This window comes from Balaenoptera physalus (assembly GCF_965194825.1).
Source record: "Balaenoptera physalus genome assembly, chromosome: 6".
NCBI lineage: Eukaryota > Metazoa > Chordata > Mammalia > Artiodactyla > Balaenopteridae > Balaenoptera > Balaenoptera physalus.
Window position 1 is genome coordinate 18,080,110 of NC_138885.1, and position 24,143 is coordinate 18,104,252.

General features: G+C 39.9%; 1 protein-coding gene and 1 long non-coding RNA gene across 2 annotated transcripts in view; one reads left to right on the forward strand and one right to left on the reverse strand.

Annotated features, from left to right (window-relative positions):
- Nucleotides 1-1,661: 1,661 nt before the first annotated feature.
- On the reverse strand, nt 1,662-7,859 carry LOC309662767 (nudC domain-containing protein 1-like). The gene is given in 6 exon segments (XM_082465956.1): nt 1,662-5,487; nt 5,616-5,693; nt 5,695-5,812; nt 5,814-6,649; nt 6,964-7,106; nt 7,235-7,859. Coding segments are annotated over 6 exon segments (1,770 nt in total). The 5' UTR covers nt 7,374-7,859; the 3' UTR covers nt 1,662-5,031.
- Nucleotides 7,860-19,573: 11,714 nt separating this feature from the next.
- LOC309662802 overlaps nt 19,574-24,143 on the forward strand; it is a 61,406-nt gene continuing 56,836 nt past the window's right edge. Inside the window, exons 1-2 of the long non-coding RNA XR_014264977.1 lie at nt 19,574-19,667; nt 21,184-21,267. This is a non-coding gene — a long non-coding RNA (uncharacterized lncRNA). The remainder of the gene's footprint in view (nt 19,668-21,183; nt 21,268-24,143) is intronic.

The window sequence follows — 24,143 nt, forward strand, 5'->3', positions numbered from 1 at the left end:
CCTTCTATACTTAATTTGTTCAGAGTTTTTAATCATGAATGGGTGTTGGATTTTGTCAGATGCTTTTTCTGCATCTATTTAGACAATCATATAATTTTTATCCTTCATTCTGTTAATGTGGTTTATCATATTTATTGATTGGCATATGTTGTACCATCCTTGCATCTCAGAGATAAATCCCACTTGATCGTGGTGTTTGATTCTTTTAATGTGCTGTTGAATTTAGTTTGCTAATATTTTGTTGAGGATTTTTGCATCTTTGTTTATCAAAGATATTGGCCAAGGAAATTTTCTTGTAGAGGCCTTTTCTGGCTTTGGTGTCAGGGTAATGCTGGCCTCCTAAAATGAGTTTAGAAGTGTTCCCTTCTCTTCCATCTTTTGGAAGAGTTTGAGAAGGATAAGTATTATTTCTTTTTAACTGTTTGGCAAAATTTACCAGCAAAGCCTTCTGGTCCTGCACTTTTCTTTATTGGGAGGTTTTGATTACTGATTCAATCTTCTTATTAGTGATTGGTCTGTTCAGATTTTCTGTTTCTTCATGAATCAGTCTTAGTAGGAATGGATCCATTTCTTCTAGACTGTCCAGTTTGTTGGCATGTAATTGTTCATAGAAGTCTCTTATGATCCTTAGTAGTTCTGTGGTATCAGTTGTAATGTCTCCTCTTGTTTCTGATTTTAATCATTTGAGTCTTCTCTCTTTTTTTTAGTCCGGCTAAAGGTTTGTCAATTTTGTTTGTCTTAGTTTCATTGATCTTTCCTGTTATGTTTCTAATCTATTTATTTTGGCTCTGAACTTTGTTATTTCCTTCCTTCTACTAACTTTGGGTTTAGTTTGTTCTTTATTTAGTTTCCTTCAGGTGTAAAGTTAACTTGTTTATTAGATCTTTCTTTTTTCTTAATGTAGGCACTTAATGTTATAAAATTCTTGTTTAGAACTGCTTTTGCATCCCGTAAGTTTTGGTGTGTTGTGTTTTTGTTTTTGTTTAAAGATATTTTTTGATTGCCCTTTTGATTTCTTCCTTGATCCATTCAGGAGCATGTTTCTTAATCTTCACATATTTGTGAATTTTTCAATTTTCCTCTTGTTATTGATTTCTAGTTTTAAACCACTGTGGTCATAAAAGATGCTTGCTAAAATTTCAGTGTACTTAAATTTGTTAACACTTGTTTTATGGCCTAACATATGACCGATCCTGGAGAATATTCTGTGTGTGCTTGAGAAGAGTATGTATTCTTCTGCTTTTGGATGAAATGTTCTGTATATGTCTGTTATGTTCATCTTTAACATGTAGTTTAAGTCCAGTTTGCTTACTGACTTTCTGTTTGAATGATCTCTCCATTGTCAAAAGGGGGATATTGAAGTCCCCTGCAGCTATTGTGTTGATATCTATTCAATTGGATGTTGGGCACATTAATATTTATAATTGTTATATCCTTCTTGATGAATTGATCACCTAATCATTATATAATGATCTTCTTTGCCTCTTTTTACAGTTTTTCACTTAAAGTCTATTTTGTCTGATGTAAATATAGCTACCCTGCTCTCTTTTGGTTCCCATCTGCACTGAATAGCTTTTTTCCCATCCATTCACTTTCAGTCTATGTGAATCTTTAAAACTGAAGTGAGTCTCTTTTCAGCAGCATTTATGTGGGTCTTATAATTATTATAATTTTAAAATCCATTCAGCCACTCTATATCTTTTGACAGGAGAATTTAGTTTACTTACATTTAAAGTAATTTTTGATATGTATGGACTTACTATTGCTATTTTGTTAATTGTTTTCTGGCTTTTTTTTGTAGCTCCTTTGTTCCTTTTTTGCTCTCTTCTTTCATGATTTGATGATTTTCTGTAATTGTATGCTTTGCTTCCTTTCTTCTTATCTTTTTTTGTATCTACTGTAGGTTTTCACTTTGTGGTTATCATAACAACTTCACATGCATACAAAGGCTCTCCATATGCTTACTCTCCCTCCCACATTTTATGTTTTTGATGTTACAAATTGCATCTCTTTAAATTATATATCCATTAACAAATTATTGTAGCTGTAGTTATTTTTAATGCTTTTTTCTCTTATCCTTTATACTAGAGTTATAAGTGATTTATACATCATCATTGCAATATTAGAATATTCTGAATTTACATATATATTTACCTCTACCAGTGAGTTTTATGCTTTTGTATATTTTCATGTTACTAATTAGCATCCTTTTGTTACAGCTTGAAGAACTCCCTTAAACATTTCTTATAAGGCCAATCTAGTGGTAATGGACTCCTTCAGCTTGTGTTTGTCTGGGAAATCTTTATCTCCTCTTTAATTCTGAAGGATAAGTTGGCTAGAATATTCTTGGTTGGCAGTTTTTTTCTTTCAGCATCTTAAATATGTCATCCCACTCTCTTCTGGTCTACAAGGTTTCTGCTGAAAAATCCAATGATAGTCTTATGGAGGTTCTTCAGCTCCCTGATGCAGGCTAACTGGAAGCCTGACCTTCAGGCAGCAGCTGGGGAAGTCAGGACGTTAGCTATGCAGTCTAGCCCCTATCAGGGAGAAACCAAGAGCTGGGTGTTTTTGCTTAGTCTGTGCCGAGCCAGAGGGGAAAGTCACTGGTAGTGCTTGTGCACCTATATAGAACGGCCTGTTGTTTTTTTCGTTTTGTTTTGTTTTGTTTTTTTGTTTTTTGTTTTTTTTTGCTGCATTGGGTGTTTATTGCTGTGTGCAGGCTTTCTCTAGTTGCAGTGAGCGGGTGCTACTCTTTGTTGTGGTGCACTTCTGTGGAGGGCAAGTCAGGAGCCTCTTATCTAGCCTTCTCGGTGATGTCCTCCATGTGACATTCTTAAGGGGCCTTTGGGCTGCTCACACCTTCCTCTTGTTTGAGCATCTCCACTTGAATCTTGCCACACACATTTAGTTTTAAATTGGCATTGAGGAGAAACATCTGGAATCAAATCTAGCCACATAGACCCAAATCACCCCAAGAGCTAAGGGAATCTAAAATATACAACAGGTACTGCTTTCATAAAAGATTAAGAAAAAACCTTAACAGGTAAGTAACTATACCTTCAAACCAAAAAATAGCAGGTAATCATGCTTTAGTTAAATGATCAACTACTACATCATCTCTAAGTGTCTGTACTATTCCAGAATGACCTGGACCCTAATCAAGATGACGAGTCCTTTAAAAAAATATGACTTTGGTGGGTGCATTTAAAAATTGATTTAATGAGAGAGCAGCTATCACTTCCTGGGCCAGGAAACATTTCTGGTATATACCCCAAAAGAATGCAAATAGTTAAGCCTAATACAGAATGATAAACTCCATGAGCCTATGTAGGCAAAGAACCTTACAAGTAATTTATTTGGTGAGCAGTGTGGAGAATGTGATCAGGTGCTTTAAGAAACATCAATTATGAAACTTCTATAAATATGATGGAGAGAAAAAGAAGCCTGGCCTTGACCATCAGCATTAGTCTGAGCTGCACTAAACCCAATCTGAAAAAAAAATCCCAGAAGTTCAACCAAGAATGCATTGAAGTATTTCAACCATCAAATTAAGGACATAACTATGAGACCTTTTCTTTTGGGTGCTAATTCAGGACTATTAACCCTATTTTCTTGGACAGTGTTGAGAAACCACTCAATCTTGGATGTACTTGTGTAAACCTGAATTTTCAACTCAGATCTTTTTCTTTCCTGACACTTATTTTAGATGGATTACTTAAGCATACCTGCATGAAACTATTTCTTAATTCAAGTCCTGCTGAATACCAGTGTCCCATGAGATTAACTCAGTGGGTGTTCCAAAACAAAACAAAACATAAAACCAAAAGCTGATTCCATGGTTGAATAAATTGGGAAATATGTTTACATGTTCCTGCTTTCACTGCAGGATCACGTGAAAGATTTAATATCCTATGTAAATAATGACTTCCTAGAAAGGTTGGGATCCAATTTGCAGTCTTCTTCAAACTTATTTGATCACTGATCCCCCCCATAAACTCTTGCTTTTTTTTTTTTTTTAATAAATTTATTTATTTATTTTTGGCTGCTTTGGGTCTTTGTTGCTGCACACGGGCTTTCTCTAATTGTGGCGAGCGGAGTCTACTCTTCGTTGTGGTGCACGGACTTTTCGTTGCGGTGGCTTCTCTTGTTGCAGAGCACAGGCTCTTGGCGCACGGGCTTTAGTAGTTGTGGTGTGCGGGCTCAGTAGTTGTGGCTCACGGGCCCTAGAGCGCAGGCTCAGTAGTTGTGGCGCATGGGCTTAGTTGCTCCGCGACATGTGGGATCTTTCCGGACCAGGGCTCGAACCTGTGTCCCCTGCATTGGCAGGCTGATTCTTAACCACTAACCACCCAACCCTTGCTTTTTTGGCTAAACATTTATCCGTGCGTGTAGAGATGTTTCTATTCCACGGAATATGGTTTAGAAATTGCTGCTGTTGAAGATAGCAAATGACTGACAAGAGGTCAGGAATCTTTATGCATTTTTGTGTCGTTTGAGTTTTTGGTAGAAGAAATGTTTCCCCTCCTGTGACAATGAAGGGACTGAATACATGGCGTGTTTTCCTAGCACAGGTGGCCAATTTGAGGTGCTCTGGCAAACAACGTGGTGTCCCTAATAAGTACAGAGTATTTTTACCTTCCGCTTAGAGTAAAACCTCATACAGCATGAAATGGATAAGCAGTTCAAAACTAATGTCTCCTATACTTTTTTTTTTACATGATAAATATTTTTATTTTTAAACAGTGAATTGTACATCTTTCATATAAAAGATGAGATTCTAGCCTCTGTTTTTAAAAAATTATACTTGCTAATACTATCTTTACAGAAGCTAATTTTCTCTAAATTTGCAGCTTCATTCCATAGCTTTTATAGACTCATAATCTCGAATATATTTCCAGTATCCTTTAAAAAATAAATTCATACAAGATAATTTTAACACAATAAAACTTAACAGGTTACAGCACAACTGCCTAGCCTTCCAGCTACCACTGAATACTTTTCCAGTACAGAGAAGCCAACATGTTGGAGTAATTAATTCTCTGTATTTACCTTTACTAAAAAGAGGCTTTTGGTAGTGAGAACAAATAATCTCTCATTTGTTGCTTGAAAGCCTAAAATAGGATCACTGGTTTCTAGGCTTGCTACTTGCTGCTTAGCAACCTGCCCTTCTTGCCTGCTTTCCTTCCTATTGTAAAGTACAGTGGACATGGGAGTGGGCTGACGATAGTTGAAAACTCGTTGAAGGCACTCGCAAAGGGCTGCATAAGAATAATTTGGAGCACAGGCAAAAAAATTTTTGTCTCTCTTTGATGCTTGGACGTAGCCTAAAGCATTGAAAATTGCGATATGCTCCCACATATCGTCTTGGTTGCTGGAGTGTGGTTGCCAGAGTAGGGCATCAACATCATGGCACAAACAGAAGCAGGGCCTTTCTTTAGGATCCACTATGACAGAGAAAAGGTACTGGTTGCTTCCAAGATTCACCCACTTATATGGCAATCCTTTCTTCTCCCCATGTTCAGATGAACCAGCTCTCCTATCCAATCTCTCCTTGGTGGTACCTGTTTTTCCTTGGATTTCAAACTAGTTGATTGCCCTGTAACCTCAGATCTCACCTGAGTAGTATTTAATGTACTGCCATCAAATCTGCATAAACTGGAGCTCTCTTCAAAGAAAATATCACATTCTTCTAACTAACTCTTGAGTATTACAAGGAGGTTTATCTTTATCTGGATTTGGATTCAGTTCATCAGAGATCAAATGCATCAAACGTTCAGCTATTGCAGCACATTGAGCTGAGTCTCTTATAAATTCCCCGTTTATCACCGACCACTAGTTCTGGCATGTCAAGTCCTTCATTCTTCTTAATCAAGGAAATCTCCAAGCTATTACTCTCTTTAATTATCCATATACTGCTTTCATGATCCATAGATGAATAGAGATTTCCTTCCAGAAACCTCTGACCCTTCAGCACAACGTTGACATGATCAGGCAAAAACTGTATTTGAATGTCTTCCTTAGTACAGTCTTCTGGAAGTGGTATTGTTACTGTCAAATCATCTTCAGTCTGTTGCCAGTAATACAGAGGTTCTTTGATTTTCTCTGACATGTCTTCATCCTTACTTTCTTCAAGATCTTGACCAACTTGAACAAATGTAAAGGACTTGTAGGAGACAATCATTAGACCATTCCCATCGGGCACAAAAGCGACATGATGGGGCACTGACGTTCCACGGAGAATATTATGCTTAGTAATTTCATATTTTTTATTATCTTTATTTTTCTTATTAATAGTGACCCACTCCAAGGAAACATAGAAACCACTTCCTTCCATATCCAATTCCTCTTTCTCTGTTCGAAGAAGCAGCGTAGTTATCGAATGTTCTTCAGCTTTCAGCAACGAGATACTGTGAATTATGATAAAAAGACTCCCAAGCTCTTCATTAAACATAATTTCCCATTTTTCAGAAGCACTATTTCCACGTTCACCTGTTCCAATGAGATACAATCTTCCAGTTCCATCTGACAAGGTAACCCAAGTAGAAGATGTGAAATGGATGGATGCGCAAAGGCAATTATCATATGCTGTCAAATCTGTAGGAAGTCGAAACACCTCTCGTGGTTTTCCTAAGGCAGTGTCCAGCATCACTGTTTTTTTCTGTTGTTGTTTATTTATTTATTTATTTATTTTTGGCTGTGTTGGGTCTTCGTTTCTGTGCGAGGGCTTTCTCTAGTTGCGGCAAGCGGGGGCCACTCTTCATCGCGGTGCGTGGGCCTCTCACTGTCGCAGCCTCTCTTGTTGAGGAGCACAGGCTCCAGATGCGCAGGCTCAGTAGTCGTGGCTCACAAGCTTAGTTGCTCTGCGGCATGTGGGATCTTCCCAGACCAGGGCTCGAACCCGTGTCCCCTGCATGGGCAGGCAGATTCTTAACCACTGCGCCACCAGGGAAGCCCAAGCATCACTGTTAAATTCATAATTCTTCCAACGTAGTAGACACTGTCTTGATACCATGAATCACAATGTAGGTAATTATACATTCCAAAAGCATGCATGTGTTCCAGTGTATACTGATCATCTCGAAGTTTTACTTCTGCCATAGACAAGGCTAGGAGCTGCCACTGTTCCCACTAGGCAGACCAGAAAACTCCTAATTCATAGGCAGAGTACACAGAAAAGTCTTGTCTCAGAGGTGAGGAATAATCAGACATAGACTGAGCATTGCTCCAGACAAGCCTGCGTCAAGCTCCAACTGGTAACAGGGCAGCGGCTCGAGGGAGAGCTTATAGCCCTCGAAGCAGGGATCCAACAGAGGTCTCTTCACCCACAGCGAGCAATTAGCGGCCACCTCCATCGCCTTCCAGGGTCCTAACATGAGAATTAATAAAGTTCGTGTTGAAAGGTCCGCGCTTCACGCGTATCACCATGGCTGGGAGGCAGCGTGGTTCCCATCCCTGTCTCCTGTACTTTTAAAATTAGATTCAAAAAAAGAAATTAGATTCAGAAAAACCTGAAGAACCATTGCAATTACTGCCAAAATGTTTCAGAAGGCATTAGGTTAATGCCTCCTCTCCTAGGAGAGGAGTGGAAAAGAAGATAGATGCTCATCGCCAGGGATAGGACTCTATTTGTTACGAGGATTTGTAGGGGCGGCACTTTGTTATTGGGTATTTGTTTTGAAATTGGAATTATATTTGTTGAATTTTAATCATAAGCAGGGAAATACATCTTCCTGAATGTAAGAAAATACATTAGCTAATTTGGGCCATAAATGTAAAAATTGCCCTTAGCATGTAATCATAGGAATACTAACTTTATGATACATTGTTTTTCTTTGATAAAGTTTTGGTTTAAAACCTGTTGGATTTAGCAAGGGATGAAGGTCAAGACCTGGTCATTTTTGCAGATAAGACACACACACACACACACACACACACACACACACATGCACACAGGTTCATTAAACTTTGACCTATATTTCATTCAGCAGTAATGTTTGCTATTAGAAATAATTCTACTTGCATCTTAATTTTGCTTACTCAATGAGTATGTTAAGTGTTTCATAAAGTCTACCTTTAAAAACATCATAAATACACTAAACAGCAGTTCTTTAGTTGAAAGTGCTAACTTAATTAAACAAATACTTGTGTGGATTCCTACTATTTGCAAAGCTTCATTGAACACATTATGAATAAGATAATCTTTAATCTCAAGGAACTTATGATGTTTTGAGGGGACATAAGAAAAGTATCACAAAAAAAAAACCAACAAAAATTAACAGGTTATAGAAGTCGCCATTATATAGGGTTGAAAGGAGGCCCATCAAGGGATGAGGAAAGGCTTTACACAGAAAGTGGCACTTGAGATGGACTTTGAAGGTTGAAGTCAGATTTTGAGAGGTAGGTTGGTAGGCAGGAGATAACAAATGGCTGCATAGAATTGGAGTAATTTGTGAATGAGGAAAAGCAAGTCATCCAGTTTGGCAGGATTGGTTTAGATGGAATAAGTATTAGAGAGTAATGGGAAATAGAGTTAGGAAAGCGGCCTGTAAAGTATTTGTATCAGTCAGGTTAGGCAAAGCAGTAGTAACAAAGGACCCCAAATCACAGCAATGCAATAGGCTTATTTTTCACTTATATCAGGTTTCCATTATGGGTTGCCTGTAGCTCTGCTCCTTGCATCTTTGTTCTGGGCCCCGGCTGAAGAAGCAGCCCCCACGTGGAGGGTATCAGTTCTCGCTGAGGGAAAAGAGAATATTGCAGAACTCTGCAGTAGTTCTCCCAGTGCCTGCTTGAAAGAGGCATGTGTTACTTCTCACATTCATTGGCCAAAGCACCTCATATGGCCAAACCTGCCATCACTAGGGTAGGGATATATAATCCACTTACAGGAAGGGACAGGAAGTAGATATTTTGAACAATTTACCAAAAGACTTGAAAGCCAAGAATGGGTCATTTGCAATTAATTCTTTAAATGGTTAGGAGGTGTGGCAAGTTTCTGGATATGAGTGTATGGTTTGGTTAAAAAAAAAAAAAAAAAAAAAAGGTTTTTATACTGCGTGTGTATGTGTGTGTGTGTGTGTGAACACATAAGAATTCTCTGGGGTACTTGTTATAAATGTAGGCTCCAGGATTCTAGAAGGTTGGATTCAGGGACCCAGGAATCTGCATTTTAAGCAAGCAGTCTGGGAATAGTGTGTAGATGGTCCACAGACCTCCTTGTAAGAAACCCTGGATTGAGGAATGAGTGGGGAGTGGCCAAGTGCAGATAAGGTGGGGCAGTGAGTGAGGGGATGGCAGGTTGTTGGTGGGTGCGAGGCTGCCGTGCCCTGGGGGCACATGGTATGTGGCCAGTACAGAGGCAGACAGACACACTGAAAGAGGAGAGCAGGTAGAACTAGAACTACCCAAGAGGAAACAGCCAGGAAAGAGTAGTGAAAGGAGCAAATCTCTTTAGGAGGTGAGATTTCAAGGGATCTTGCTCTTCACTGAGAAGTAGGAGGCAAGCCTATCTGATGCAAGAAAGAGTTGAGAGCTAGAGGAGAACAGAGGTAATAATCAGCAAGTCGCAGGAGATGCCCTGTTTTTAGAGCAGCTATTGAAGAAAACTGTTGACTAAAACCCACCACGTAAATTTGTTTTTGCATTGGGCCAGCAGGGGGCGCTATGGTAGCACATATGCTCATAATTGGGCTCAGCTTCCTAGGCCCAGCAATGCCAGCTCTTACTGAATAGGATTCTTAACCCGACCTACAGTGCAGTATTTTAGGAGCTTCATTTATTACTTTTATAGCTGTGAACCTTCATAAAAAGAACTTTTAAGGTTTCTCTTTAATTATTAAGGCATCTAGTGTTTGGGGTTTTTTTGGGTTTTTTTTTTTGAGCTGCCAATTCCTATAGTCAAAAAGAAATTAATTCTGTAGAGTTTAAGGGAATTATTACCCATTTATTGACTTCACTTGAGGCATAGAGTGGAGATTAGAAGAGGAGAAAAGACAAAGGAAAAAGAAAAGTGCATTCGTAGCATCACTCCTAGAAGGGGAATTTCTGGATCACAGGATATGGGCTTTGTACTTTCTGTTAGATGCTATCTGATTGCCTTCCAGGGACTGTGGCAATTTATTTTTTCACCAATAATGCAAGGATCTTATTAATATCTGTGAAAACCCACTGTATGCGTAAGCTTTTTAGTATTTGCCACTCTGACAGAGGAACTATGGGTAGTTTTAACTTGCATTTTTCTCCTGTGGGAGGAGAGACACTTTTTCACATCTAAATCTTATTTTTACATTTTTTTAATGCACTGTGTTTTCATGTCCTTTCCCCAGTATATTACTGGCCTTCCACTTATTGACTTGTAGAAGCTCTTTATGAGGTCAATCAAAAGATTTAGTTGACAATAGAATAAATAAATTGTGCTGTTCCGTAGATGAATGACGAATGGCTTTCAAAGAATTCCCCGCCCCTATCTGCTCACTTGATTCAGTAATCACATAACTTGTTGACCCGTGTCTAAAACTACTGAGGGTTTTTTTTGGTTTTTTAAATTTTTGGCCGCGCTGTGTAGCCAGGCCCTCGGCAGTGAACGCACGGGGTACTAACCACTGGACTGCCAGGGAGTTCCCTAAAACTACTGTTTTAAAGCACCTTTGGGTAGTCTGTAGAATTGTTTTCCTAAAAAGTGCCCCATTTATTTCATTTTATAGTTCATTTCAATATGGAGAAAAGCCAAGAGTTAAATGATGACGAATCAGGTGAAAGTGGTGGTTAGCACATTTTTACTGGTCGAAAATTACCAAATGGCAGGTGGTGTTCTCAGATCACAGTGCTTCAAGTGGAGCATTTTCAGGGAGTGTCCTGGACGTGCTGGGCCGGTGATGACTGTCAAGATCAATAGGCGCAAGTGAGGATAATCATGAAAACCCGACCTTTGATATCCCACCACTGTCAGGTAACCAGATTCCTTAGTAATTAGATGATGTTTGTTTGGTAACAGCTTGAGATATAATTCATATACCACCCAATTCACCCACTTGAAGTACGCAATTCAATGGTTTTTAGTGTATTCACAGAGTTGTGCAACCATCACCACAGTCAATTTCAGAATTTTTCATCCACCCCTTTGCTGTTACTTCCCACTCCCCCGACCTCCCCAGCCCTAAGCAATCACTAATCTACTTTCTATCTCTACATGTTTGCCTATTCAGGACATTTCGTATAAATGGAATCATATAATATGTGGTAGTTTGTGACTGTCTTCTTTCACTTAATACAATGTTTTCAAGATTGATCCATGTTCCAGTGTGTATCTGTACTTCTTTCCTTTCTATGGCCAAATGACATTCCATTGTATAGATACACTACATTGTGTTTATCCATTCAGCAGTTGATGGACATTTGGGTTGTTTCCACCTTTTGGTTATTATGGATAATACTACTATGAATATTTGCGCGTAAGTTTTTGTGTGGACATATGTTTTCATTTCTCTTGGGTATAGAGTTGGAAGCAGAATTGTTGGGTCAAATGGTAACTTGAGGACTGTTTTGTAGAGTGGCTGCACCATTTTACATTTTGACCAGCAATGTACAAGTGTTCCAATTTCTCCACATTCTCAATACCACTTGTTTTTCTTTCTTTTTATTTTCCATTATAGCCATACTGGTAGGTTGAACTGGTATCTCATTGTGTGTTTTTTTGTTGTTGTTTGCTTGTTTGTTTTGTTTTTAGGGTCTATGTTTTAATTTTTTTTAATTGTGGCAAAATATGCATAACATAAAATTTACCATTGGAACCATTTTCAGTGTACAGTTCATGGGCATAAAGTATATTCAATTATTGTGCATTATTGTGGCTTTGATTTGCATTTCCCTGATGACTGATGATATTGAGCATCTTTCCCTGTGCTTGTTGGCCATTTGTATATCTTCTTTAGAGAAATGTCTATGCAAGTTCTTTGCTCATTTTTTAATTGTGTTACTTGTGTTGTTGAAGTGTAACTATTCTTTATATAGTCTGGATAATGGGTCTTTATCAGATAAGTGGTTGGCAAATATTGTCTCCCATTCGGTGGGTTTTCTTTTCACTTTTTGGGTAGTTTTCTCTGATGCAGAGAGGTTTTAAATTTTGATGAAGTTCAGTTTATCTATTTTTTCTTTATTGGCTTGTGTTTCTGGTATCATATCTAGGAATCCACTGCCAAATATAAGAACATGAAGATTTACCCATGTGTTCTTCTAAGAGTTCTATAGTTTGGCTCTTACATTCAGGTCTTTGTTCCATTTTGAGTTAATTTTTTTGGTATAGTGTGAGGTAAGGGCCAATTTTTTTAAAATTCCATGTTATATGTTAAAGAAATAAGGCAATTCCTATGAAAAACAATTTGGCAATATCTATTACAAATGCATATCCCTCCCAGTTCTACTTCTAGGACTTGATCCTACAGAAACACCCTAAGGATGTGTGTATAAGGTTATTCACTGACCCTTTTTAAAAAAATGCAGAGCACTGTGAATAACCCAAATGTCTACCAATTGAGACTTAAATAAATTGTGGAACAAATGGAATACTGCAAGGCCATGAAAAAGAATGAAGGAAGCTCTTTATGTGACAATGTGGAAGGCTCTCCAAAAAATATTATTCATTGAGAAAAAACAAGGTTTAGAACAGAATATTTTGTGTGTGTGAAAAATTGGAATAAATATCTATGTTCATATTCCTAACATACATAGAAAGAAACTCTGTAAGTTTTCATAAAAATCAAGAACAGTAGATTCCTGCAGTGAAGGTGGACATTGGATGCATAGGCAAGTGAGGGAGACTTATTCCTGCCTACGTTTGATTTACTGTTGTTAAAAGGTGGAAATGTAGTGCTAAAAGATTGGATAAATATATGTTAAAATTTAAAAAACACCTTCGGAAAAAAAGGAGATGGGGTGAGAAAGCCACATTGTCATGAGTGTTACACATAGCTTCCCCCAGTTGAAACACAAGTATTTTCTACCTGGTTTTCTCGTGACTACCAGTGTACTAAATACAGTCAAACCGTTGCTAAATGAGGTTAAAGTTGTGGTCTGTGGCAGTGAAACAGAGCAGCAAACTGGTCCCCAGATGCTGAACTAATGACCTTGACCTCATTCACACAGTAATGAGCCAACATCACACGGAAGGTTTACACATCAAGGATTCCAAAGGGAGAAGCTGTTTTAGAACTTCTGTCAATGAAAGAACACAAACGTGTATGAATACACAGCACCATTGGTTTACAAGTAAGGACCTTACACTAAACTCCGTTCTCTAGGCAGTGGGTGGTGGGTGCCCTTGAAAAGCATAACCCTCCCTACCACATTCATATCTGTCCTTTAGCCTGGAGAAATCAAACAGAGATGAAAACCTCACCATTGGTGTTCCACCCAGGTTGACTCTAATGACAATTTTGGAGAGCTTGCTCTTGTCTTTAAACATTTCTAAAATTGTCTCTTGGCGTTTTTTTCTCAACTCGTTGAAAAACATTTGCAGTCGTATTCTGTTTTTGCTGAAAGAGTGCTCTCCTCTTCAATGTGAAATTCTCCATTGAAAATATATTTCCCCTTTCTACCTCTGTGGTTAGTACTGCAACAGGGGCAAAACTGGTCTCAGACACACGAACTTGAGGCAGGAAACCCCAAAACACACAATGGTGCCCATGTGCCTTTTAACTCTTTTGATGTGTAGTAGACCAGATGACCTGTGCTCTCATGTGATTGTGAGGGATTCTGAAAACTGGATTGGCATTCCGGGAACAAATGTCATACATGCAAAAGTTGGAGGTGCACAGTGTGAAGGCGTGAGCCAAATTCCTTCTGTTTTTATTCTCCTTTGAGTATGAACCAAAAATACCAACTTCTTAAGTGGGAAACCATGAAGAATCACAGTCCTCAGAGAAGTGGTTGGGGAAGAGGGGGCATAGCAGTATAATAAAATCAAACTTGAGAAAGCAAAATATCTTTATTATAATAAATATAATAAAATACCACGCAGTCCTTTTCTAACTCTGGATAAAGATACATTTTCAAAGAGACAAACTCCAGAATAAATCTGAGTCATCAGAGAAGCTCTCGACAAATGAATGGCTTCTTTAAAAGACCTAGGATGAGTGAGCCCAGTTGTAACCAGCAGCTGAGAGGAAAGCTGTCTAGCTAAGCAGGAAGATACCCACATTTTCATGATGGAAGCTCTGGAGACTCTCCATCCCCGCTCAGGTGGCAGTGAGGTGAAAGGACTAGTAGACTTTGAAGTTTTGGATTGCTGCTGCCCAGAATCCCTTTCTGCCTCTAATGGTGCAGGAGCTGTGAAGGAAAAGGGAGCCTCTGTGAGCCAGCTGGCAGTTGGAAGCTCCATTCTGAAAATCGGGAGTGAGCTCTGGATGGAAATGAGGCATGTAACCCCACTGTGTTGCTCCCATCTTGTGGTTGATGTAAGACACCGTAGGCATCCTTTCTACTTCAAGTGGAAGTAGACTCAGACTTTCTACTTTATTGTTTAAAAAAGGGCCATACACTTTCACATTGAGGTCAGTTTTACCAACTGCATTTTACCCTCTGTGTTTGAAAACTTGGAGGTAATTGAAAATATTTCTTCACCCCCCATCTCCATAAATCACTAAAATGTAGCCAGTTTTTTCTTGGTGGAGTTAAGCTTTTCTTTTCATTTTTACAGAGGACTTAAAAGGAAGATGGAAGGACTCTTGTTTAACCTTCTACTCGTTGCTGGCTTTCTCTTATCTTTAATGAGTAAGCCACCAGCCTCTTTTTAAAAATCTCCAGGGATATGAGCTCACCTCTGCCAAAGAGAAGTCCAATTCATTGTTGGATAGCTCTCTGGTTTAATGCGTTTCCTTGCATTTCACTGATATTTGCTTCCTTGGTGTTGCCCCACTGAACAAGGCCAATTCCTTTTTCTCATGATGCCCTTCAGATAGGAAAGATGATTCTCATCTTATGAACACCCTGTGAGCTATTTGCAGTCTGGGCAAGTGGTGCCTTTCCCTGGGATTGTGGCCCCATCTGCCATACTTGTCTTCAAGCTGTCAATCTCACCTGCAATTAGTCTTGTACCTTGTTGCTAGATTTATCCAAAAGCAGCTTTACCTTTATCAATCACCTGTTGAAAAATCAGCACAAGGTCCCTGTTTTATTAAAACCAACTTCAAGCCAAGATTTTTTTTCCCAACCAGCCTCATGGGTCTATTAAGCCTCGTGTCTCTATTTCCCAACAAAGCCATTCTGCTCTGGTGAGGCCAATGGTTCCCCAATCTACTTTGCCCATCTATGCTTCTGACCTGAGGCTTCCTGGTGGTTCGTTATCCAGCAAGCTTTAAGTTGGCTTCTCCCAAATTGTAATTCTGTATGGATTGAAGGTTTTACCTTTTCCGTAAAGCCTATCCTAGACAATGCTGGTTTACAACGATGTGACATGTATTTTGAATTCTTTCTCATAGGTGAACATCTCAGGTCAGGTCCCCTAGGAAACAAACGCTGAAATGGAGATTTGTGTACAGAAAGTTTACAGGAGATATTCTTAGACATAACATCTGGGAGGAAATAAGGAAAGCAAGATTGGATAGAGGGAAACTTTGAACTGCGATACAGTTTTAACAGAGGCTTTAGCCAAATCATGGGGCACCCTGGAGCTGGGGTGGGCCTTCAGAGTCATTCCCCACTGAGGCACGGGCCAGCCTTTTTATTCTGTCCACACCAGTCACTGGATGTGAGCTGCCCCAGGAAGAAGCATAAGCCAAGCAGGCAGCTTCATTCTACCGAGAACAATTTCTGGGAAGGGACTCTCCTGAGTCCTGAAGAAGCAACACCCCCTGGAGCTGGGAAATGAGTGCCCCAGCCCTGAGGCAGAATCTAGGTGGCAATCCATAACATCGCGGCAATGTACAATTAATAACAACCTAGCTTACACTCACCTAGATGCACACGAGTTTAAGGTGATTGCAAAGTACCACCTGGTAAGAACCACTGTTCTAGCTTTTGGGGGCGGCTCTGTGGGCCAAGGATTGGGATGTTCTTTATGACTTAACATAGTGCCTATGGAGAGGGGACAGGCGGATATGGGTCATAATAGCTAAAGAGGGTTAAAAATGGAAATGCCATTAATATTGTATGCAGTTTGGATGTAGGTTTTGCCTTAAAAATTAGGAAATTCCTACAACTTGATTGTAAGAAGAAAATGGCTGAATATAATCCAATTGATTCCAGGCTTTGGAGAGTTGATTCGTTTAATTTTATTGGTAGTATTACTGTGTATAGTATATTTATGGGCATGCTATATACAGAAAAATACACGGATCCTAAGGGCACAGCTTGACAAACTTTAGTGAATACACTTCTCTATCCAGTACCCGAATCAAGAAGGACAGGTTCACCATTGCCCAGAAGTCCCCATCCCCTGAGAAGGATAACCTCTATCCTGACCTAATCATGGTTAGTAAACTTGCTCTTGATGTTGTTATAAATGAATTGCACAGTGTGTAATCCTCTGTGGCTGGCTTCTTTTTGTCTATGTTATGTCTGTGAAAGTCATCCATGTTATTATGTGTAGTTGGGACCCATTCATTCTCACTACTGTATAGTATTCCATTATAGATATACTACAGTTCACCTGTTACCAACCAGGGTTTTGTTTTTTTTTTTTTTAATCCTTTCATGTGCCTCTTGGCCATCTGTATTTTTTTTTTTTTTTTTGGCTGCATTGGGTCTTCCTTGCTGCGCGTGGGCTTTCTCTAGTTGTGGCGAGCAGGGGCTACTCTTCGTTGTGGTGCACTTGCTTCTCATTGCAGTGGCTTCTCTTGTCGTGCAACACGGGCTCTAGGTGCATGGGCTTCAGTAGTTGCGGTGCATGGGCTCAGCAGTTGTGGCTCGCGGGTTCTAGAGCGCAGGCTCAGTAGTTGTGGCGCACGGGCTTCGTTGCTCCGCGGCATGTGGGATCTTCCCAGACCACGGATAAAACCCAGGTCCCCTGCATTGGCAGGTGGATTCTTAACCACTGCACTACCAGGGAAGCCCCCTAACCAGGGTTCTTGGACTCTTTAATTAATAGAAATGGATAAAAGAGACCAAACAAGAAATTCAGGCAAGGCTTTATTGCGACTGGTGCTGCAGCAGGAGGGAGCGCAAACAAGTAACAGTCTCCCTTGCTCACTCCCTGAGTGGGGTGGTGCAAACTAGTTCCTTATGTGGGGTGAGGGTAGAGGTGTGTCCAGGGGTCGGGCTGAAGGGGTGGCTTAGGGGGTCTGCCCACCCCTTTGGTGGTGCTATGTGCAGGGATCATGCAAAGTTCCCTGCCTTTGCTCCTGGCTCCTCAGAAGTGGCAGGTGGATTTGGTCTTTTTGTATCTCGTTGTTCATAATTTGCCCCAACTGGGCATGAGCGCAGTTATTTTGGTCCCTTATAGTTTCTTTGTATTCTGTTGCTTGAGGAGATGTTTGTCCAGGGGCAAGCACTGCAGCAAAGGGTCCCAGGTCCCAGCCTGTCTCACATCTGTTCTACAATACCTGGACATTTGGTTGTTTCCAGTTTGGTGCTATCATAAATAGTGAGGCTATGCACATTCTTGTACCTGTGTTTCAGTGAAGAAGTATATGCACGTCTGTTCGCTCTTTACCTAAGACTAGAACTGCTGAACTCTACGTATATGTATGATTAGTTTTCAGAGATATTGCCAAACAGTTTTCCAAAGTGGTTGTACCAATTTACAACCGACCAGCACTGCGTGACGGTTCTAATTGCTTCACATGCTTGCCACCATGTGCTTTTATCTGTCTCTTTCACTTTAGCTATTCTGGTGGGTGATCGTGGTTTTAATTTGAATTTTCCTGATGACTAGAGCATTCTTTTAATGTTTGTTGGGCATTGCTCCCAAAGACCACTAAAGTCTTCTGCCCATTTTTCTATTGGGTTGTCTGGGCAAAGGATTCTTTGTGGTGTGACATCACGAATATATATTTATTAACATGTAAAGATGCCCATGATAGAGTAAGAGGAAAACAAAGATTATAATGGTTACAATGCAGCTAGTTTACTATAACCATATTTTTATTTATAATTATATAAACTTGAAGGTTGGGGGCTTCCCTGGTGGCGCAGTGGTTGAGAGTCTGCCTGTCGGTGCAGGGGACATGGGTTCGAGCCCTGGTCTGGGAGGATCCCACATGCCGCGGAACGGCTGGGCCCGTGAGCCACAACTACTGAGCCTGCGCGTCTGGAGCCTGTGCTCCGCAACAAGAGATGCCGCGGCAGTGAGAGGCCCGCGCACCGCGATGAGGAGTGGCCCCCGCTCACCACAACTAGAGAAAGCCCTTGCACAGAAACGAAGACCCAACACAGCCAAAAATAAATAAATTAATAAATAAATTAATTAAAAAAAAAAAAAACCCAAAAAACTTGAAGGTTAATACAGTAAATTATGAACCATAGCTCTCTCTGGTTGGGAAGATTATAGATAATTTTAACTGTCTACTTTATAGCTACCCTTATTTGTTATTGTCTGAATTTGTTTTAATAACAAGCATGGATCACTTTTATAGTCTGGAAAAACAACAAAGCTGTTTTCATTGGGAAGCAAACAAACCCGAAGAGGAAACAAAAGCTTGTCAGCATGTGCTGGTTTGGCTCAGCCATCAGCTTCTTTCCATCTGGGACATTGAGAGGCACTGAGGAAAAGTGTCCTCTCTGAGCATGCTTTGAAAGTTTGCGTTAGAAGAAGAGAGTGTGAAAATGAAGGATTGTTTTCCTCCCCTAACAGCTATGTGCTCCCTGGACCCCGCTGAGCCCAGGAGATGATCCTGCCATAAAGACTGGCTAATTACTTAAACTGCCTTTCTTTGTGGGAGCGAACCTCCCCAGCGACACTGACTAAACTTATTTGGTCTGATTGCCGGAGCCCCTGCTGTTAGCTGGGATGAGGAAAGCACATTATTACACTGTTTAAGGGTAATGTCTTTGTTTACATTTTGCAAGGCAAACAGGGTTACTTCCAGTCTGTCAACCCGGAGGTCTACAAAAACCAGGACGGGGAAACAGGGGAGCCAGCCTCCCTCCTTCCATACCTCCATCGCCGGTTTCGTTCTGTTTGGTCCTACCAACCCATAAACCAAAAACGTTAACGTCAAACCAACCTACCCGCTAACATACAGCTTTAAAAATTTTTTGAAACAATTTCAAATTTATAAAAAAGTTGCGAGTATAGTACAAAGAACATTTTTTCCCCTGAACCACTTGAGGGTAAGTTGCCCACATGATTCTCCAACACTCCAGATATTTTAGTGACTACAAAGAAAGGTATCCTCCTCCATAACCGCAATACAATCATTAAGATTGGGAAATTAACATTGACATATTACCACCATCCAGATTCAGGTGTTTTCAATTGTTCCAATAATGTCCTTTATAGCCAAAAGCTGTGGTTAGAGGCGTACGTATTGCATTTATCACTGGGTTTTTGATGATTATATTGAGAACCTGCACCTCTTTAAGATCCGAGGAGCTATTGGCCGGACCACCCTCCTCCCCCTCCCCCACCCGCCCCGCCCCACGGGGGGAGGGAGGCCACAGGTAGAGCGGTGGGTGCTTGCTCTGGAGCGGTGCAGACGCAAGAAGAGGGCTGTGTCGCTGTCCCAGCAAACAAGGTCAGGCTCTGGACGGGAAGCAGGGTGGAGACAGGGATGAGGGCCAGAGAATCCTCTTGGGGCAGGCACAGCACCCAGAGAATGTCAACTTAGCCCCACATAAAACTCCCCATCTCCACCTTTTTCTCTTCTCCACATACAGTAATCTTCCCTTATCCATGGGAGATACATTCCAAGGCTCCCAGTGGATTCCTGAAACCCCGGAGAGGGGTGAACCCTACATATGCTATGTTTTTCCTGTACTAACGGGCAGGTAGCGTTTACGCCCTGTAGACGGCTGGACAAAGGGGTGATTCTCATCCGCTAGGACATAGCAGGACTGCAAGAGATTTCATCACGCTACTCAGAACAGCTCACAATTTAAAACTTCTGTTTCTGGAATTTTTTATGTAACTGAAACTGCAGAAAGCAAAAACGCAGATGAGGAGGGACCTCCGTTGTCTCTCCTTCCCCTGACTGTTGCCAAGTCTGGCTCCCTATGCACTGATGCCGAATAAAAATACGGAGACAGAGAATTGGAAGATAAGAAATAGAGAGGCTTTTTATTTTCTTTGCCAGGCAAAGGGAAGACGCTAGGCTAATGCCTCAAGAACTGTGCCCCCCTCCTTGGGGAATCAAAGAAGATTTTATACGTGGGGCTTGCAGTCTGGGGTATATGATAAGGATCAAAAGTAGTGAAGGTCTTGCATTTCTTTTCTTCTGCAAATTCATGGCCAAAGCTGGCATCAGGTGGCTCTGCAACCGCATTTGGTGTCCCTGAAGTTATCGGCCCATGACCTTTCTGAAATGAAGGGAGTGTAGGGGGAGAAGAAATGCCAGGTGCAAAGGGTAATTTGTATGGAGTCAGAGAGTAATCAGCTTTGGGAAGGACACGTCTAGCTACAAGTGCTTGTTAGTAGTAACAGCTAAAGAATAAGGTAGTAACAGCTAAAGAATAAGGTAGTAACAGCTAAAGAATACCAAGGTTGCTTAACTCTTTCAGGCCTGTTTATGTTGTTTCCCCAGACTGTTCATTGTTTCCTTATTTTTCCTGGTTATCATGAAAAAAAACCCTCATTTCTATTTTTGTTGGCAACATGACCCTTTTACTTTGTTCACCCCCCTCTTTTTAAAAAAATTTTATTTGTTTATTATTTTTGGCTGCATTGGGTCTTCGTCGCGGCGAGCAGGGGTTGCTCTTCTTTGCAGTGCACGGGCTTCTCGTTGCAGTGGCTTCTCTTGTTGCGGAGCACGGGCTCTAGGCACGTGGGCTTCAGTAGTTGTGTCACACAGGCTCGGTAGTTGTGGCTTGTCGGCTGTAGAATGTAAGCTCAGTAGTTGTGGCTCACGGGCTTAGTTGCTCCATGGCATGTGGGATCTTCCCGGACTAGGGCTTGAACCCGTATACCCTGCATTGGCAGGTGGATTCTTAACCACTGCGCCACCAGGGAAGCCCCATCCTACCTCTTAATAAATCTATTTTAAGGAGTGAGGCAAAAACGGCAAAATGTATCATGTTTCTATCTTTATTTTCTAGAAATACTACAGTCTTGGTGGATTTGTTGCCTCCTTCCTGCCTGTGTTTCTTTGTGAGTTGGCCACCACTGCGACTTTCTGGCAGGTGAGTCACATGAAGGCACAGGAGATATTTCTTTCTTTAAATTCCTTCTAACTCTTCCTTCTCAGGCTCCTTGGGGATGTGTATTCTACAAGGTTCTGTCCTGTCCCGCTTGCTCATAATTTTCTCATGATCTCATTCAGTCCCATGATTTCAGCCCTGTGCATGATTTCCAAATCTGCATCCTTCAAACTGACATCTGTCTGGGCTCCAGGGTTGCATTTCCAATTGCCTGTCAAACTCAACCAAACTTCCTAGTGATATTTTACACCCTGAGAGCAGCTCAGTCTACCAACTTCTGATGTGAAAACTCGTGGTACTTTTGATTCCTCTCCTTCACCCGCCCCTTCCAAGCTTTAGCAAATTGTCATTATTCCTTTAAAATTTTTTTTTAATCTTTCTGTGTCCATTCCCACATCACTTGTTTCTGCAGCATTTAATACACATATATTAACTTTTCTATTTCTTTTCTAATATTTTTTACTTTTGATTAGTTTTAAGGCTTTCTTGAGATATAGTGTACATGCAAAAAAATTCACCCAAGGTAAGTATACCGTTCAATCATTTTTGCAAATGGGGAGAGTCGTGCAACCATCCAGTTTAAAGACATTTCCATCAACTCAGAAAGTTCTCTTGTGTCCCTTTACAGTTACTTCTCATTCTAACCTCAGGCTCAGGCAACCAGTGATCTGCTTTTTAGTTCTGTAGATTTGCCTTTCCTAGAAATTTCATATCAATGGAACTATGCAATATGTTGTCTTTTGTGTCTGGCTTCTTTCATTTAGCATAATGACTTTGAGGTTTATCCATGTTGTAGTATTAGTAGATTGTTCCTTTTCAGTACTAAATAGCATTCCATTGTATAGGTGTACCACATTTAGTTTATCTGTATACCAGTTGATTGACATTTGGGTTATTTACAGTTTTTTCTTATTATGAATAATGCTACTTTGTATATTCACGTGTAAGTCTTTGTGTAGACATATGCCTTCCTTCCTTTTCAGTAGGTACTTAGGAGTAGAATTGCTATATCATTTGTTAAGTATATGTTCAACTTTTTAAGAAACTTTCCAACTATTTTCCTAAGTGTTACACCATTCTTACACCAGAATCTTGCCAACACTTGGTATTGTCTGTTTCTTAACTGTAGGCCTTATAGTGGGTGGGCAGTGAGTTGTATCTCATTGTGATTTAATTTGCATTTCCCTAATGAGTAACGATGTTGAGCCATTCATATTTTTTCTCGGGTGATATGTCTACTAAAGTTGTTTGCATATTTTTTAATTGCCTTCTAATTATCTTTGCTTGATCAGGATACAAATCCTTTATCAAATACATGATTTGCAAATACTCTCTCCATGTGTATGGTTTATCTTTTTTTTTTCTTAATGGTATCTTTTGAAGAGCAAAAGTTCTACATTTTGTTGAAGTGCAATTTATCAGTATTTTCTTTTATGGATCACGCTTTTCATGTCAAATCTAAGAGCTCTATGCCTAACCCAAGGCCACAAAGATTTTCTCCTGTGCTTTTTTTAGACATTTTATAGTTTTAGGTCTACACTGAAGCCTATGCTCCATTTAAGTTAATATCTGTGTACAGTGTGAGGTAAGGGCTAAATTTTTAATTTGCATATGCATATTCAACTGTATTAGCACTATTTGTTGAAAAAACTGTCTTTTCTACAGCAGATTGTCTTGGCATCTTTGTTGAAAATAGAAATAAATTGTCCATTGATGTAGGGGTATATTTCTGTACTCTTTATTCGGTTCCATTGATTAATATATCTATCTTTATACCAATACCACACTTTCTTGATTACTGTATTTTATAGTAAATTTTGATATGAGGTAATGTGAATCCTTTAATTTTGCTTTTCTTATTCTAACTTATATTGGCTAGTTCAGGTCTTTTGCATTTTCATATACAGTTTAGCATCAACTTGCTAGTTTCTATAAAAACAATCCTGCTGGATTTTGAGAGGGATTGCATTTGAATCTAAAGATCAATTTGGGCAGAACTGCCATCTTCACAATATTGAGTTTTCCAACCTGTAAACATGATATGTCTCTCTATTTCTTTAAATCTTTTGAAGTTCTCAGTGTATGGCTCTTACACTTACTTTGTTAGTATTTCTCTAAGTGTTTTATTCTTTTTATGACTATTGCAACTGGAATTTTTTCTTAATTTCATTTGTAGATTGTTGCTTGTATTCTGCAATGTTGATAAACTTATTACTTTTAGTAGGTTTATTGTACATTCCATCAGATTTTTGATATTCATATTTTGTGAATAAGGACAATTTTACTCCTTCCTTTCCCAATCTGGTTGCCTTTTTATTTATTTATTTATTTATTTGGTTGTGCCAGCTCCTTAGTTGCAGCATGCAGGCTCCTTAGTTGTGGCATGCAAACTCTTAGTTGTGGCATGAATGTGGGATCTAGTTCCCTGGCCAGGGATCAAACCCAGGCCCCCTGCATTGGGAGCTCAGGGTCTTAATTACTGCACCACCAGGGAAGTCCCCTGGTTGCTTTTTATTTCTTGCTCTAGCCTATTCCTGGGTAAAGGCTTCAGTAACTTTTTCAATTCTATTAATATGAAATATAATATTAATTTATTTTTAGATGTTACGCCAACCTCACTTTCCTGAAGTAATTCCCACTTGGTCATCATGTGTAATCAAAATATATGTATTTACGTATTTAGTTTGCTAATATTATTTTCATAAATTTTGTATGAGTTTTCATGAGGGATGTTGGTCTTTAGTCTTCTCTACTTCTGAAATATTTGTCTTTGATATCTGGGTGATAATCCTGGCCTCATAGAATGAGTTGCAAAGTATTTGTTCCTTATCCACTGTTAATAGGTTGAATTGTGTCCC